This window comes from Mesoplodon mirus (genome assembly GCF_964341445.2).
Source record: "Mesoplodon mirus genome assembly, chromosome: 14".
Lineage (NCBI taxonomy): Eukaryota > Metazoa > Chordata > Mammalia > Artiodactyla > Ziphiidae > Mesoplodon > Mesoplodon mirus.
This window is the reverse complement of record NC_138990.1, coordinates 82191980-82211323: the sequence shown is the minus strand read 5'-3', so window position 1 is coordinate 82211323 and position 19344 is coordinate 82191980. Positions and strand designations below refer to the sequence as shown.

Sequence of the window (19344 nt, the reverse complement as noted above, 5' to 3'; positions counted from 1 at the left end):
TATCCTCATCTGGAGTTTTTCATCTCCAAGGTTTCTTCCAACTTTTTACATTACATGGCTTTTCTATTACAGATTTTCTTCGGAAACTCAGTGAGCTTTGAAGACAATTCTACGAATGTATTTTTAGGATTAAGCGTGTAGCTTCTTTTGTGACATCTTTGGACAATATTCATTTGTCTTTGTGAGTTTTGAGGTGGTGAATCATTTTTGACTGTATCTTTTACATAAGGTAGGAGGAAGTCAGTGGTACACAGCATTCACATTTTGAAGGAGCATTCTAGAAGAAAGAAAGAAAACACAGTTAACAATATTAGTAACGAAACAACTGAAATCACTTTACAGATCCTACAGATGTTAAAAGAATAACTAGGGAATTTTATAAACAGTTTTATTCCAATAAGTTCTACACGTTGGATGAAACAAGACAAATTCCTTGAAAAAACGAACACAGGCAGACCTCTTTTCATTGTACTTCACTTTATCGTGCTTCACAGATACTGTTTTTTGTTTTTTGGCTTTTTAAAAATTTTTTTTAACAAACTGGAGGTTTGTGGCAACCCTGTATAAAGCAAGTGTATTGATACCATTGTTTCAGGAGCACTTGCTCACTTTGTGTCTGTTTGTCACATTTTGGTAATTCTCACGATATTTCAAACTTTTTCACTATTATTATCATATTTGTTATGGTGATCTGTGATCAGTGATCTTTGATGTTTCTGTTACGACTTGCTGAAGGCTCAGATGAGGTTAGCATTTTTAGCATAATTTATTAATTAAATTTAGCATAATTTAATTTACCTTTAAATTAAGGTATGTACATTGTTTTCTTTAGACAATGATGTTGCATACGTAATAGGCTACAGTATAGTGTAAACATAACTTTTATACGCATTGGGAAGCCAAAAAATTCATGTGACTTGCTATTTTGCAGTGGTCTAGAACCAAACCTGCGATATCTTCAAGGTATGCCTGTTCCTAAAACTGACACAAAAGGAAATAGAAAATCTTAATAGCGTTATATCTATTAATGAAATTGAATTCTTTCCCACAAAGAAAACTCCAGGGCCCAGATGGCTTTACTGGTAAATTCTAGCAAACCTGTAATGGAAAAAAATAAAGAATCCTTCAGAAAATAGAAGCTAGCGTTATACCGATGGCAATACCAAAGACATCATAGAAAACTGTAGACCAGTATTCACCATGAACATATGTGTAAAAATCCTTAAATATTTGTAAGTCAAATCCAGCAATATATAAAAAGGACAATAAAGCATGGTCAAGTGGAGTTTATCCCAGGAGTATGATTTTATCTAGAAATATCAATTAATGTAATTCACTATATTGACATAATAAAAGAGAAGAAACATCTTCTCAATAGTTGTAGCAAAGCATTTGCTTGACAGAGTTCAGTAGCCATTCATGATAAATAGTTTTGGCAAATTAGGAATAGAAGGGAACTATATCAACCTGATAAAGGGCAGCTACCAAAAACCTATAGCTAACATCATACTTATTTAATGATGAAAGACTGAATGCTTTCCGTGGGGAAAAAAGTAGTTTTTCACTCTGACAAATTGTAGTCAAAACTGTACTAGAAGTTCTAGCCAGTACATTAAGTCCAGTAGAAGAAACGTAATACATTCAGATTGGAAAGGAAGGAGTAAAGCTGTCTTTATTCTCAGATGACATGGTTGTGTATGTAGTAAATCCTGTTCCTAGAAATAAGAAGTGAATTTATTAGCAAGATTGTAGCATACAAGGGCAATATACAAATCTCTGGATAACAGCAGTGAACAATTGAAAAAAAAATGAAACTGACAGAAATACAATTTATAATAGAATAAAAACATTGAGATATTCAAGTGTAAGTTTAACCAAATATATGTAAGATCTATACACTGAACTATGAAACATCACTGAGAGAAACTTAAAAAGACCTAAGTAAAGACAGCCCACCTTTTAAAAGGATAAAATATTTGAAGTCACTTAAATGAAGATATATCAGCTGCCAATAATCACATGAAAAAGATGCTCAAGATAATTAATCCTCAGAGGAATGCAGGTTAAAACTATAATTGCATAGTGCTGCCACCCAGCAGAGTGGCTAAACTTAGAAAGACTCACAATTTCACGAGTGGGCAAGGAGGTGTAGAGCTCCTGGAATTCTCAGGTATTGCCAGTGGGTGTGTAAAATGGTACACCACTTTGGAAGGCTTTTTAACAGTTTCTGAAAGTCAAATGTATGCTTACCCTATGACCCAGCAATTCCAGGAAAACATTTGTTTACAAAAAGACTTAAGTATAAGTATAATATTCTTAGAATCTTTATTCCTAATAGTCCCAAACAGCAAACAATAGGAATGTCTGTTAACAGATGAATGCATAAACTGATTGTAGTATATCCATACAATGGACTATATATATACTACTGTGCCATAAAAAGGAAGAAACTACTGACATATGAAACAACTTGGATTAATGTCACAAACTTAATGAGAAAAGGAAGATGGACACAAGAGTACGTATCTATGATCCCATTTATGTGAAATTCTAGACAGAATTTAGTTACAGAAAGCAGAACAGTGGTTGCCTAGGGTTGTGGTGGGGAGGGGGTGCGGTGTGTTTGTGATTGACTGGAAAGGACCTGAGGAAACATTTTGGGATGATAGAAGTGTGCCTCTTTTGTCTTGATTGCAGTGCTGCTTACGTAGGTGTATACGTTTGTCAAAACCTGTAGAGCTGTATATTTAATAATGCGTTTTTGGAATATCAGTTATTTCCCAAAGTTGGTTTAAAATTTCTTTTTAGCATTTTGATTACAACTTGATAATTCTTTTGTTGGTGCTGATGTGTAGCTCTTGTATATTTGATAACTAATAATTTTTTAAGTATGTAATAATTTTGATCTAGAAACACCAAAAGCATGTGTTGCCTCTTGCATTAGAAAATTATGATATACCTCTAGAATCTAGACCTTTTAAAGTGGATGAAAGTTTTTTATTTGTAAGGAAAAGACACAGCACAAATGTCCATTTTTCATAATATGCCTTTTTGATTCTCTTTCAGTATTAATAAGGAGCTTTCTTTGCTTTGTTCTGTTAAAGTATTCTGTGTAGAATATAAATATTAGACTGCTAGTCTAATCACAAGGTTGTTATAAAATGAGGCGGTTTTTTGGAGCTGCTTATGAGTTTTATCTGCGCCCCCTGGTGGTTTTGATTTCTTATTTGGGATAACATTGGAAATGTCATTACTTTTGTAGAAGATGAATTTTACAGAAGACTTTAAAACTTTTAAATTAATCTTTATGTTGAAAAACCACCCAATAGCTTCTATTGACAACACTATAAGGCTTTATTCTTGTGGTAGTCTTTACAAGGTTATTCAATACATGTTTCTCGGGGCTTCTGGTGGCACAGTGGTTAAGAATCCGCCTGCCAATGCAGGGGACACGGGTTCGAGCCCTGGTCCGGGAAGATTCCCACATGCCGTGCAGCAGCTAAGCCCGTGTGCCACAACTACTAAGCTTGCGCTCTAGAGCCCGTGAGCCACAGCTACCGAGCCCGCGCACCACAGATGCTGAAGCCCGCGCACCTAGAGCCTGTGCTCTGCAACAAGAGAAGCCACCGCAACGGGATGCCTGCTCACCGCAACAAGAGTAGCCCCTCCTCGCCGCAACTAGAGAAAGCCCACACGTGCAGCAATGAAGACCCAACGCAGCCAGAAATAAAAATAACTTTAAAAAAAAACACATGTTTCTCCATAGGTAATTTTATCATATCTGAGGGCTCTTTCCACAGTACCTCTAAGATCCCTTATTAGGGATCTATAGTTTTCATTCTGTAGCGTAGTTCTAAATATCCTGCCATACAAACGAGATCTGCTTAGAAATACATAGTCAGGATGAGAATGGAACATTTTATGGTGCCAGAAAATAAGGAAGTGCTCAAATTGGGGATTGTTGAAAAGTCACACAGGAGCCAGCTTGAGGTAGTACCTAAAGAAGAAAGCTGGAATAATTTGGTTAACAGGTAATGACATTGGATTTTAACCCATAGGATAAAATAAGTACCCATGAATCCATGCTGATACGAATAATTGAATAAAGAAACAAATAGGGAAAGGGGACAGGTTTGTTTTGTTTTGTTTTTTGACAGGAACAGTCCAGTTAGTAATGAGGGAAAAAGAAAATCATTATTAGGCAATACCACAGTAATAAAATTTTGCAAACAAGACCTACCTAGATGATGCTCCAATTAGATCAGAGTTTGAGGAAAAAGTAGGATATTTGAATAGTCTAGAGTATTCCCCCCCCAATATTTTTTAATACAGAGGGAAAGACAGTAGATTTATAGTGGAGAAATCTGGCAGAAACCACCTTGGCCAAGTGATCAAAATTAGCATCACTAGTGAAAAGACATGTTGACATCATGAACCCCTTGATAATGATGCACTGAGAAGGACATAGCATTTCTATGGTATTCTTGCCCCAAAGCATTCTAATCATGAAAAAACATCAGCAACTCACTCTGAGGGATATTTTACAAAATACTGGATCAGAAGTTTCAAAGTCATGAAACACAAGGAAAAAAATAAGAGTTGTAACAAGTAGGAGGAGGCTTAAGGAAAAATTACAAAAATGTTGCAAAAATAATAGAGTTCCCAAATATCACTCACCCAAGCTTCCTCTGATGTTAACATCTCACAGACTTAAAGTGCAATTATCATTATCAAAATCAAGAAATTAGCATTCTTACAGTACTGTTAAACTGTATTTTAGTGAAAAAAGAAATTGTGACACTGGAAAGTTTTTCTTTTCCAGAATTCTATTCAGGGTCCCACATTGCATTTAGTTGTTTCTTTGAAGATACTATTATCACTAGGAGGATTTGATAAGACTTGCTTTATTTTGTTTTAAATTGTTAGTGGACTAATAGGTAATAAATTATTTATAAAGTGGCTATTAAAAGAATTCCTGAACGAGTAGTCTTGTTGCTACTTACTACTGTTTTACAAATTTGGAGAATTGGCTAAAATTTGAGGAAAGTTTATTTTTCTACCATTCTGCTTATTTATTTTCCTTTTCATTCTGAGAAACCTCAAAATCACCTAACAGTGGAGTAGCAGCTTGGTGTGTGTGTATAATAATAACAGTGCTTGAAGAGCCAGAGGCCTGCATCTCTTTGCTACTGTTGGGAATCCCTTACATTCTTTTTTTCTAAATGATAAAATATATATGTATAATAAAGAGAGGTGGTTAATGTTTCTTCATCTGAGAAGATGATGACTGAATAAGCAACCTTTCTATCTCTATTAATATTATATACTCTCTAGCGTTAATATGTCCAGTTGGAAATATTTATTTAAATTTACTGTAGCAATATGAGCTCTCTAAAAGCAACTTCTTAATTATTTTATGTGGTAATATTAATAAGATTCTTGAAATCACTTGTTAAAATAGGAAACCATCTAGATTTCACATTTATTCCTGAGTATATTCAAGGGTGCAGTGGTCTGGGTATGGTCTCAACAATTTAATTTGCTGTTTTCCATGTAAACATTCCATAGTAATACCTATATTATTATAATATAAACCTATATTATAAACTCAGACTAAAATATCTAAGTTTTTAATATCTTAAATTTTAGAGACATACATATATGTATGCCTATAAGATTAACTATTACAATACTTTGTATAATATAATGTAAATTGAATATGTAGGCACTTCCAACTACTAAAAAAGATAATCCTCCCAAAGGTATCCTTACAAAAAGTGGAAAAATAACATGAGTTTTAGCTTGGCAAAACATATGAAAAACAGTATCTCTGAGTCACAAGATGAGTCAAAAGGGTGAGGTTTGTTTGTTTTTCCTTGTTCATCTGTTTTAAGGGAGTATGATCCCAAGTAGCAGAAAAAAATCTTTGATGAAAGTTGGTGCCAAAAGTTGGAATTCTTTATATTTAGCTTGTACGAAGTGCAGAGCTGAAGCATTTAATGGTGCTGCCAAGGTGGGTTTGATCTGTTTTAAAGATCTGTGCCTGATTTTTAGGATATTGGTAATAACTGTAAACAGATAGTAACCTTTAAAAATTTAACCTGTATAAAATTTTTTCTTAAAAATTTAATTAAAGAATTAAAATCTAAAAATGCTGGGTTTTCTTTGCTCATACTTGCAAAGAATATCTTTAGAAGAATATTCAAGAAGCTGGCAACGTTGGAGGGAGGCTTTGAATATTGAACTGTGTTCAAACCATGTTCAAATTTTGAACCATGAACTGCTAGAAATAAACTAAATTAAAATTTTACAAGATAAGTGAAAATTAGAGTACCTGGTACATAGAGATTGATTTAGTCTGCCTGGTAAGAACCACCTGACTTCCATGATCAGCTTAGCATTGTTAATCCTGTAATATCTTACTCAGCATACAGTTGGTTGTATGTTATGGCAGGTGCAGACAAACAAAAGGGTAACAAAAAAATTTTATGATATATTTTCTTTGTTATAAGAAATTAGTCAGTTGTATATGCAACTCTTTAAATTGGAAATTAAACTCTTGGATAAGTGGTGAATTTTTTTCCTATAATTATCACAAAATCGTTTGGTAAATCTTGCTGCCTCTTTTTGTTTGCTTTTAGTTGATGCTGATGAAATTAAAAGGCTAGGAAAGAGATTTAAGAAGCTCGATTTGGACAATTCTGGTTCTTTGAGTGTGGAAGAGTTCATGTCTCTGCCTGAGTTACAACAGAATCCCTTAGTACAGCGAGTAATAGATATATTTGACACAGATGGGAATGGAGAAGTAGACTTTAAAGGTAAGGAAGTAGTTTTTTTTTTAAACTACAAGTTAGATAATCTGTGAATAGTCTTACAGCTCTGTGTACAAAGATGTCTGAAAAATTTAGTTTTTCTTGAATGTGTATTACTGGTTTTCTTATAAAGATAGATGACATTAAAACCTCAAAATCTGTGATACATGAACCTTATTGGGCTAATAAGATCTTTTACTTTTGGGGTCATAAATGATCAAATTGCCCTTTAAGGTAATCTGAAAAATGGGATTTAGTATTTCTTTTGTTGTTAGAAAATTAGTCTCACTTTAGGGAAACTTATAATATTAGAAGCTACATTTTTAAAACCTTTTATAAAAGAATGAGACTTAATACTAAGTCAGCAATAAAAAGTAAGCTGAAGTAATAAGGATGTGAGTATTATAGAAAGGATTAATTTAGTTAATCTAAGATTTTACAAAGACAGTAGTGCTTTTGCTAATATTAACCATTTGATTCTGTACTTTAAATAAACATTTCATTTCACCAGGGAATCAACAGATTTTGTTATTTTAGTTTGAGGAATTGGATTATAAGTAAAGGGCTTTAAAACTCGTTATGATTTAGTGTTTAGCAGGCAGTGAAGAAAAATGACCATTTGTTAATGAAACTTCCAACAGTTTATTTAAATGATTCTGAATTTTGGAGCCAGAAATCTAAAATTTTTTTTTTCTGCCAAACAATGTAAATTTTTTTAAAGCCTCCTTTTGTCATATTCTAAGAAAAAAGAGTTAAATAGCTTAAAGAATATGTTTTTTTTGAGTGTTATGCTCTGTAGCATAAGTAAATATTTGTTTAAATTGATTTGACTTTAGAGAACTCCAGATTCAGATTTAAAAAATATATATATATAGAACCTCATTTGTTGCGAAGTTTCAAATTTGGCTTTTTCAATTTTAAACACAGCTAGTAATATTTTCTTTTGCAGCAAGAAAATATCCTTTTGTGAGCATGTAGGGGTTTGTGGGTGTGGGTGTGGGTGTGGGTGTGTGGGTATGTGTTGTTTTTCTTTGTAAAAAATTGAAACTTCTGATTTGTAAACATTTTTCTTATTCAGAGTTCATTGAGGGAGTCTCTCAGTTCAGTGTCAAAGGAGATAAGGAACAGAAGTTGAGGTGTAAGTATTTCTCTTCACTGAGTTCATTCTCCCTCTTAGACCACTACCCCATACTGCATTATAACCTCCTTTTAAAATACTCTAAAAGATGTCTTTTATTCTAGATCCTTAGTAAACATAACAAATATTTTACATTCTGGAGAAAATCCTTTCTGGACATTTGCAGTTTGCATTTTTTAATGATGTGTCATTGTTGCTTTTAGTTGGATAGAAGGAAAATAGAATTTCCTTCTACAGCCATATGAATTACATGTCTTAGATAAGAGATTTTTTTAAATTGAAGTATAGTTGATGTACAGTGTTTTATAAGTTACAAGTGTACAATATAGTGATTCGCAATTTTAAAGATTATATTTCATTTATAGTTATTATAAAATGTTGGCATGAAAGTGAGAATACTCTAATATGATTAGGTTAACTTCATTTACACTTGTATTCAGAATTATTTAGCCAGAAGTCCACTGTTTTGGTTTACGTAGGCTGCCTCTATCATAGGGAACATCTGATATCTTTTTAAAACATTCAGCTCTTAACTAGAGAGATGTTGTATTTATCACAGTTCTCTGAGGCGCAGGCTATATGCAAACGTCCTTTGCAAACGAACTCTTTTTGATATAAATGAGAATAATAGTAATAGCAGTTTCTGTCTTTGATTGTATATTATCTCATTCTGTACTGTAAAGAACCTGGGAGGTTAGAACTATTATTAGCCCCAATTTTATATGTGCAGAAAATGAAGCTTAGGAAGGGTAAATACCTTACCACTAGGCTACACTAATTGGCCAAAGCAGTCTTGACTCCATAGCCCATATACACTTTTTTTTTAAAGATTTTTTCGATGTAGACCTTTTTTTTTTTTTTTTTTTTTTTTTTTTTAAATTTTTGGCTGCATTGGGTCTTCGTTGCTGTGCGTGGGCTTTCTCTAGTTGTGGAGCACAGGCTCTAGCACGCGCGCTTCAGTAGTTGTGATGCACAGGCTCAGTAATTGTGGCTCGCAGGCTCAGTAGTTGTGGCGCACGGGTTTAGCTGCTCCGCGGCATGTGGGATCTTCCAGGACCAGGGCTTGAACCCGTGTCTCCTGCACTGGCAGGCGGATTCAGGGAAGCCCAATGTGGACCATTTTTAAAGTCTTTATTGAATTTGTTGCTTCTGTTTTATGTTTTGGTTTTTTGGCCATGAGGCATGTGGGATCTTAGCTCCCTGACCAGGGATCTAACCCACCCCCTGCATTGGAAGGCGAAGTCTTAACCACTGGACCACCAGGGAAGTCCCATAGCCCATATACTCTTAACCATTTTCACCTAAAGACATCTCTGTGTAGGAAGGAGCTGTCCTCATAGTAGAATTCTAATTGTTTGGAAGCTTATTGTTCTCTCTCTCATTGAAAGTATTCATTTGTGATTGCCTTTGATTTTGCCATTGATTTTCCTTACTCTCTTTTTAGTCGCTTTCCGTATCTATGACATGGATAAAGATGGCTATATTTCCAATGGGGAACTCTTCCAGGTGCTGAAGATGATGGTGGGGAACAATCTGAAAGATACACAGTTACAGCAAATTGTGGACAAAACCATAATAAATGCAGATAAGGATGGAGATGGAAGAATATCCTTTGAAGAATTCTGTGCTGTAAGTACATTCATTAGTTACATTTCATGAAAACATTTTTAATACCACTTAATAGAGAATTCCTTTATTTTGCCCTAGACGTTCCTATTTTTGATTTTGCCTAATTGCCCCATATTCAAGGTTTTGAAATGTTCTTTGTTGTAATTGTTACTAATTTTATTCTCAGTGATTAATGTTCTCAGTGATTGTTTGATCAAATGCCACAAGAATGGTACTAGTAACTTTTACTTATTATTGGTAGCCTCCCAAATGAATAACTAGGTTGTTTGAAAATACTTTTGTGGGAAATATGAGTTCATGAGTTTCAGCTAGGAATCCAGAGGCTTGGTTTCACGAGGACAACAGAAATGGGAGTCCCTGTCCGTCTTAAACTCAGCAGCTAGGCATTGTAAAAAGGTGATTTTATTTTTCTAAGCTACTGATGGGTAGTTCTTGTAATCTGGGGCAGGGGCTCCACAGAGGCAGGGGCTACAGTTGTGGGAAGGCCTAGACAACTAGCTCTAGGTGGAAACTGGGGCAATGGCTTAGCTTCTAGTTTACTGCTTCTCTTCTTTACTCCTGCCCCTAAAGCAAAGATACTAACTTTTTGATGTGTTAAAAGCAGTTTTAACTGTAAGCTAGAGATACTGAGCAATGCAAAGGAAAGGCAAAGATAACAAAGAAAAAGTTTTGAAAAATTTCAGTCATGACTGGGAAATCTTTCTATAAAAGATTTTCCTCCTCTTCTTCTCCTCACTTTTTACTTAGATGACCCCAGGGAAAACAAATTACTTTGTTTGTGTGTTATATAAGGACTTAAGTATCTACTTCAGCATTTAAGTAGAAGTTCACGTGATCCTTTAAGGATCTTTCTTCATCTCAAGGGAATACTATCTTTGAATTTTCTTTCGAAAAGTAGGGTGGTGCTCTAGTTTAAAGAACACTCTAGGTCTTTTTTTGGGAAGAGGTTAGATGGGCTTGAGCCTTGAGATTTGGAACCCATGCCAGGTGGTACTGCTCTGTGTCCTGTCCCTCCGTCGTGTCTCCTCCCTCACTGTTTTTTTATAAGTTAATTAATTAATTTACTTTTGGCTGCGTTGAGTCTTTGTTGCTGTGCACGGGCTTTCTCTAGGTGCGGCGAGCGCGGGCTACTCTTTGTTGCGGTGTGCAAGCTTCTCATTGCGGTGGCTTCTCTTTTTGCAGAGCGCAGGCTCTAGGCACGTGGGCTTCAGTAGTTGTGGCCTATGGGCTCAGTAGTTGTGCCTCGTGGGCTCTAGAGCGAAGGCTGAGTAGTTGTGGCACATGGGCTTAGTTGCTCCGTGGCATGTGGGATCTTCCCGGACCAGGACTCTAACCCGTGTCCCCTGCATTGGCAGGTGGATTCTTAACCACTGTGCCACCAGGGAAGTCCTTCCTCCTTCACTGTTGCCAGCACTTGCTGAAGGACTCCCGTGGACGGACATCGCGTCGTGTGCGACATGAGACCATGCTGGTAGTGGCGTCATAGGTAGCAGCCAGTTTTCGAAAGAAGGAAAAAAAATTAATTCCAAGACTTGAGGGAACAAAACAAAAAAGGGAAACTCTTGACTGAAGTGTTAATGGAAGGGATGTATATAAGTGAAGACTACTTGCATTTAGTAAATATAAACTAAAACTTGCATGTAAATCACTTACCAGTGAAAGGAAATAAAAATACATCCCTAGGTATAGAAATGATACTATTTACACTGAAGACATAAGCTAAGCTTTGAGTTTGTTTTTCAGCATTTTGTGATAAATTGCCTTTACTTGTATTTTTGGAGGGCATAGTTCAGGAATGAAGAAAAACGTTTTGTGTATTAAGCCAACGTTTTGGAGCATTTATCAAGCTCTTAACTTTGGCTTCATTGATTTCTCTTTATTCTGATTTCTTAAGCTATAACAGTGAAAGAGAAAGGACAGTTTATGTATGTATGTATGTATGTATGTTTGGCTGCATTGGGTCTTCATTGCTGTCCATGGGCTTTCTCTAGTTGTGACGAGCGGGGTCTACTCTTCGTTGTGGTGCGCGGGCTTCTCATTGCAGTGGCTTCTCTTGTTTTGGAGCATGGGGTCTAGGTGCATGGGCTTCAGTAGTTGTGGTGCATGGGCTCAGTAGTTGTGGCTCATGGGCTCTAGAGCGCAGGCTCAGTAGTTGTGGTGCATGGGCTTAATTGCTCCATGGCATGTGGGATCTTCCCGGACCAGGACTTGAACTTGTGTCCCCTGCATTGGCAGGCGGATTCTTAACCACTGAGCCACCAGGGAAGTCCCAAGGAAGTTATTTTAAATAAGATCACATACTACATACCTACTTTAACATTTTCAGAATACTTTACCGTGCACAAATATTATAAATGATTAGTGACAGGATTAAAGTTGGTGGATTGAACACATCTATTTACTTTTGCTTCCTCTCAAAACTCCACTGAAATTAAATGGGTTAAAAAGAAAAGGTTATAAACCCCCAAGGACCAAGTGAATAGCAGAGAGGGTAGTAACTAGATTTGGCAACTTATAAAGTTGAATGGTTAATTGGTTTAGCAGACAGGAGTAAAAATTCTAAGCTAGAAACTTGGAAAGCTGAGAAGCAACTTGGTTTATAAGGTGGAATCCCTGAAAGGCTCAGTTCCCTAACCTGATTCCCTGGCAGCTAGACTTGTACCCTCCAGGCAAGAGGTGGGACAGCCCTCTTTGGGGAATCTGATCTCCAGAAATGGTCTTAACTGATCACTCACTCAAAGCGCAGCCCACAGTCAACAGCCCCATTTTGTATGTGGAGGCTCTAGTGCCCTTGCCACAGGAGCAGAGAGCCACGGATCACCAGACATTCAAGGAAAGCCTCTAATATGGATTATAGAGATGAGATCACACCTGAAAAAGAAGCTTGGAGAAGCAGGCTATGCAAGGCCAGTAACAACTTTCAAAGTAGAACAAAAATCTGTCATGGTTATCCTCAGGGATATAATATATTGGATTTTTGAAACAAAAATTGGAGAATATATAAAAGAGCTCTCAGACATTTAAACTTTGAAATACATTCCAGGAGGTCTAACACCCAGATGCTAGGGTTCCAGAAAGAAAATGCAGGGAAGGAAATGTCAAAAATGAATCAAGAAAATATGTCAGAATCAAAAGTAATGAGCTTCTTTGACCAAAAGGACTTACTAAGTACCTAGCATAGTATATAAAAATAATGTGGGCCTAGGCACATTGTCATGAAAATTTAAAACAAACAGATGGTTCTACAAACTTCCAAAGAGCTAAAGAGGAGGGGTAGGGGAAGGGTGTCATACAAAGATTCAGGAATCATAATGGTGGCAAATTTCTCAGCAGAGTTGGCAACTAGAAGGCACTGGAAGCATTGCCTTCACAATTTTGAGGGACAGTTATTTCCAAGTGAGAACTCTCAATAAACTCAAACTAGATGGTAGAAATAAAGACATTTTCAGGTATGCAAGGCCTCCCTTTTTGGGAAACTACTAGAGGATGTGCTCCCACTATAAAAAGGTTATAAATCAAAAAAAGAAGACAATGTGGGATCCAGGAAGCAGAAGGTCCAACATGAAAGAAGGAAGTCTCTAGGATGATGGTGAAGGAGGATCCGTAGATGACAGGCCTGGATTGGAGCAGGTTGGAAAGCTCTGGGAGTGATTTCAAGACAGTAAAATTGATAGAATTACATAATATATTTAAGTGCGTTTAGAACAAAGTTTAGGGTTGAATTAATGATAAATACATAGAACACCTGGCAAAGAAAAAGATCAGTTATTAACTGTAGCAAAACAAATGTGCAGGAAAGAAAAAGTAACTACAGTACACAATTCTCTTCTGCTGTAAGTAGTATTCTATATAGTCATAAATAAAATGCTGAATTTCTGCCTAATCAAAAAAAAAAGATACAATTATTTGAAGCATGGGAGAGGTGGGAAGTATATGTGGTAGGAGACAGAAAGGAGAGGTGTGTGTGAAAGTACAATCTTCATCTTCTGTGGTGGGAAGTCAGTGGATGATGCCTAAGACTTTGAATCCAAGCAAAAGCAATGTAGGGGTGTTATTTGGAGACCTATAGGTGAATACTGAGAATCAGCTGAAAATTCTAAATGATTGCCTCTAAGTAAAAAGAAATTTGAGGGCAGGATAGCAAACTGCTGTTTTCATAACAAGTTGTAGAACTGGCTGGCTGTTTAAGCTTTCTTTTTCAAAAAAAATTTTTTAAGGTTTAAAAATAATACAGATGCAGCTATGCACAACAACATGGATGAATCTCACAAACAACGCTGAGTGAAACAAGCCAGACACAAAAGATTTCATTTATAAAATGTATAAATCAGACCAGAGTAACCTATGGTGTTAAATCATGATAGTGACCACCTCTGGCGGGTGGTGGCTTGGGAGGAGGAAGGTGGCCAGTGCGGGAAGGGGGCCACGGAAGAGCCCAGGTGATGTCCTCCCTGGCTGCTGTTTACTTGGGTGTTCACTCTGAAAATTCATCAAGCTGTGAACATTTATGGTTTCCTTTCTTTATGTAGGTTATACTTAATAAAACTTATCCCCCAAATAATAATACAGGTAATTGCACTTCACATGGCCATGTCAGTATTCACTGAGGTGTCTGTAACAACTTTACAAGTATTTGACTCCATGGGAAAGTAACGTGCAGAAAATTTTATTCATTTGTTACTTTTTGATATATTCTAGAACAGACTGACAATGAAGCCTGCATTTGGTTTCTGACAGTTTTTATGGTAACATCTGGTTATCATTTAATATTAAACTACTAAAGGCCATGTCAAAACGTCAGACGAAAGAGTGGGCCAAATCCTGCATGTGGCCTGTTTTGTATGTTTTTGAGCTAGAAAAGTTTTTTCATTTTAAAGTGGTGTTTAAAAAGAAAAAATGGGAGAAGAAAACTCAAGAGAAACTGTACATGGCCTACAGAGCTTGAAATATTTACTGCCTAGCCCTTTACAAAAAATTTTGCCAGCCCTAGTACTAGAACACAAGAAAATGTGATCCCAGGAGAAAGAAGCCATGAAAGCTCTAACAAAAGGCAATGCAGGTTTTTAAAAACAACAGCTTCTGGAAATGGCTAAAGTAGTATGTTTTTTAAGCTGTAGTTATTGGTAAGGTGGTTAGACTAGTACAAAGGAGTCTGTCGAACCTGGTCAAGTTTGATTTGTTCTCTCTGTTGCAGGTTGTAGGCGGCCTCGATATTCACAAAAAGATGGTGGTAGACGTGTGACTCTTCTGTAAAGAGTACCACCCAACACTTTTGCTTTCTTCTCCATCTCTGAAGATCTGCTCAAGACGTCCAGCAATGCTCTCTGTGTATTTAAATGGAAGTATTTTTCTCTGTGAAGCCACATTTTCCAACATGAGCCTCATGAAGCCAACTAAGTGTTATTGAACTCTTATTCTCTCAATAACTCAGTGTAGCACTTTAAAGCTGAAGGACAGCAGCATGAAAAGAGCATATCAATGTGGTGAAGAAAGGGAAGGGGTTGGCTTTTTAATTTATTTTTCTTCATCTTTTATAACAAGAAAGTATCTATATATACATATGTAAATATTTATATATAGATATATGTAGCTTTCTATATGTGTAGTAGGTTGGCTTTAATTTAATATACTTGATTCAGAAACAAAATGATAGAGTACAAAAGTGCCAAGCAGAACATTCAACATCCTTACTTTTATTTCACACAGTTTTATATATAGATTGAAGATTGTACAATTTGAGCCAGGTGTTAGGCCAGCTATTTTCCTTTTCCTGCTCTTTCTCTTTTGAGAGATTGACAAAGCATTTGTTAACATCTTATTATTTACCTTGATTACATTTTTGTAACAAAGGAGTTTGTAACTTTATTTATACCTGTGATATATTTCCAGGGACTGTGTCTCATTGCTGTGCAGCTTTGACTACATCTCTGCTTGAGCAGAAAGTATAGTTCAGTGCTGCTGCTCTTGTGTTCACATAGTAACAGCACAGAGCTTATGGCCACCTCATTCTGTTACTGCATAACTAGGAGCCATTACATTCATTAGATGTCCCTGAGTAAGTGTCAGTTTGTTGTGATTTTATTCGTAAAGGACAGAAGCTATCTGAGGCAAAATCCTGATTTATCTCGGACCTGACTTATTGAAGAGTTCCTGAAATAATCATATAACTGCTTAGGGTATCCGTTTGTTTCATTACATGGGTGGTAAATTGTCATTAAACTTACGTTTAAACCATAAATTTCCTTTCTCTGTTTCAAAAGACTTGCAGCTAATCTAAAACTGGTGATATTTAATGTGCATGTGTGTATCTATACACCCACATAGACTTATTTATGACTTACATGGGAGAAAGCTTACTAATCTATATGCCACAGAAGAGCAAAATTATATCCAAATTTATACCTCTTAAATTTCTTTACCACAAGGCATAGAGAGTGCATAATGGTGTTCTTGATTTGCCCACATATGTAACAGGTAACTTAATAAATTTGTGTGATATAAAAGTAGTTTACCATGTTCCACCACTTGATAGTATCCCTTCCCTTTTCTGCAAAGGTACTATTGGCTGGAAGAAGACATTCTGGTTAGCTTTGTAGGACTGTAGTCTTTCCCTGTATAGTTTTTCTAGAAAACTGGTTTTATAATCATGAGAGGGAAAAGGCAGGTTGAATCAAGAGGAAAGAATCTTAATTTGGGCACACCCGCCTGCCATCGCTGTTCCTTCAACTGAGTGCTGCACGCCATGGGCTCTGTCTGTGAGAGAAATCCCGGTGCTTGGTGTCCTTGCATGACATGGAGTTTTGCATGTAGATCGATTTAAAATATGTACCTCTTGTTTACATAATTTGCATAATTTTAAAACATAATGTTGCCAAACTTTGGAAATGTTAATGTTCAAACTGAAAATCTCCACTACATGTAACTTTCTTCCTCTGGATCAGTACGTGGCTTCTAATCCCAGCCAGTGGTTTGATCTGTTCCAGTGTCAACTGCCATGTGCTCTGCTTCAAGGGGGGGAACTAGTCTTTTGTGAATTTTTTGTACATAAGTATTTGTTACAGATATTTTAGCAAATGCTTTCTATTTCTCTTGCTTGTGCATATCTTGGCTGGCATTACAGAAAAACAGTGCAAACATTATTTCCTTACTGGGGACTGAGGGTTTTTTCTTTTTCTTTTTTTTTTTTTTTTTTTTAGCGTGCGTGGGTGGGTGGGGAGGGATGGTTTATGTTGAATGTTTAGTTTTTCTTCTGCATGAAACATCATGTTGTGGGATCTTTAGAAAACTTCATACTGTATGAATAAGAAAATAAAATATTTGAAACTTGATTGAGTGTATTCACAGTGGTCTTCAGGCTTTCCCAGCCATTGGATAGTCTTTATTCATTCTTTCAGATTTTTAAAAAACTCTAGTAAGTTGACATTTGATCTTTGACTATGAGCCATAAGTAAGTCTGCTCTGTCACTGGGTGAAAACACAAGTCATCACAATGACCTGCAGGATCCGGTGTGTCACCCTTCCTCTGCTTCCAGCCTCCTTTGCCTCCGTGCTTCCCCAAGCCTTTGGCGTGCTTCCTCTATAGGCCTGTGCACCGTCTCTTCCCCCACCAGGCTACCCACAGGGAATGCTTCCAAGGGTTTCAGCCGTGTCCTCGTTCAACAGGAACTCTCCTGGCCACCATTTAAACACACTAATACACCTGATTCTCCTTTACCCCCACTCTGTTTTCTTCCATAGCATTTAACCTCTTCTGACATGATTCACTTAAGCATTTTGTATTTGTCTTCCCCCGGTTATGGAAATGACACGAATGAAAGCTCCCCAAGGGCAGGGATTTCTGTCCCTTGTTCACTGATAGACCTGGTCATCTAGATTCTGCCTAGTTCTTAGTGTTTAATGAATACGTAATCAGTGAATTAGGTAATAGGAGACACCTTGTTTCTACAGGTTGTGATGTTAAATTATATCCACCATTTTGTCACTTCATAAAAGGTAAGCATTAGTATAATTTTGAGACTTTTATTCATTCAACAACTCTGTAGGGTTCCTACACCATGCCTGCACTGTAATAAGCACTTGAGGTTCTTGTGACGGGAAATGATGTACCTGGCCCAGGTAAATTATGGACTCTTGGTGTTTTATACCCAAAACACCCATATTGTCAGGCATGCACTAGTTATGAGATACTATGCACTGGATTCCTTGGCTCTTTGAACTAGGAGTATAGGTTAGTTAGGCCTAAACCAATAGTTAACATTTTAAACCCTAGGTCTCCCTTTCTTTACCTAGTTCTAATGGTCTTAAGAGTAGAAAAGATGACAAAGTGAGTCAGCAATGCACGGAATGGGAGAAAATATTTGTACATCATGTATCTGCTAAGAGATGGCTATCTAGAATATGTAAAGACTATGACTCAAAAACCACCTGATTAAAAAGTGGGCAAAAGGACGTGAATAGGTATTTCTCCAGAAAGGTACACAAATGGCCAACACCACATGAAAAGATGCTCAGTATCACTAGTCATTGTGGAGATGCAAATTAAAACCAGATACCACTTCATACCCATTAGCATTGCCATTAGCAAAATAAAAGTGTTGGTAAGGATATGAGGCAGCTGGAAGGCTTGTGCACTGCTGGTGTGGACATCAAATGGTGTAGTCATTGTGGAAAAATGGTATAATGGTTCCTCAGATCAAACACAGATTTACCATGTGACCCAGCAATTCCACTTCTGGATACTTGCCCAAGATAAGTGACAGTAGGGACTAGAAGTGTTTGCACACCCATGTTCATAGCGGCATTATTCACAACAGCCAAAACTGGAAAGCAACCAAAACATCCATGACAGATGGATAATCAAAATGTGGTATATACATACAATGGGATGTTATTCAGCCAGAAAAGGAAATTTTGACACATGCTGTAACACGGATGAACTTTGAAGACATGCTAAGAAAAAAGAGCCAGTCACAAAAGAACAAATACTGTATTTTTTTTTTTAAATTAATTTATTTATTTATTTTTAGCTGTGTTGGGCTTCGTTTCTGTGCGAGGGCTTTCTCTAGTTATGGCAAGTGGGGACCACTCTTCATCGCGGTGCACAGGCCTCTCACTGTTGTGGCCTCTCCCGTGGCGGAGCACAGGCTCCAGACGTGCAGGCTCAGCAGTTGTGGCTCACGGGCCCAGCTGCTCCACGGCATGTGGGATCTTCCCAGACCAGGGCTCGAACCCGTGTCCCCTGCATTGGCAGGCAGACTCCCAACCACTGCGCCACCAGGGAAGCCCCAAATACTGTATTTTTTATATAAGTTCCTGGAGTTGTCAAACTCAGAAAGTAGAATGGTGGTTCCCAAGGGCCAGGAGGAGGGGGAAGTAGAGAGTTAGTGTTGAATGGGTACACTGTCAGATGGGGAAGATATAAAAGTTCTGGAAATGGTGGATGATGGTTGCATGAGAATGTACTTAGTGTCACTGAGCTGTACAGTTTGAAATGGCTAGAATGGTGAATCATGTATATTTTACCACAGTTTAAAAGAAAGAGTAGACAAGATGGTAGAAATCTTTCTGGATACTTTCCAGGACTTAGAAAGAAATGCTGTTCAAGCTCATATATGTCTTGAAACAATTTTTGTTTCATAGAATGGATTTTTTTTTTTTTTTTTTTTTTTTTGGCTGCGTTGGGTCTTTGCTGCTGCACGTGGGCTTTCTCTAGTTGCGGCGAGCGGGGGCTACTCTTCGTTGCGGTGTGCAGGCTTCTCTTACTGC

General features: G+C 37.0%; 1 protein-coding gene across 2 annotated transcripts in view; it reads left to right on the top strand.

Moving 5' to 3' along the window:
• PPP3R1 (protein phosphatase 3 regulatory subunit B, alpha) overlaps window positions 1-16903 on the top strand; it is a 63289-nt gene extending 46386 nt beyond the window's left edge. The window contains exons 3-6 of one of the 2 annotated variants that reach the window (XM_082642596.1): window positions 6642-6818; window positions 7891-7950; window positions 9395-9579; window positions 14774-16903. In XM_082642596.1, the coding sequence (XP_082498722.1) occupies window positions 6642-6818; window positions 7891-7950; window positions 9395-9579; window positions 14774-14821 (470 nt within the window). In that variant the 3' untranslated portion in view covers window positions 14822-16903. The remainder of the gene's footprint in view (window positions 1-6641; window positions 6819-7890; window positions 7951-9394; window positions 9580-14773) is intronic. The other variant, XM_082642595.1, reaches the window with a different exon arrangement.
• The last annotated feature ends 2441 nt before the right edge of the window (window positions 16904-19344 follow it).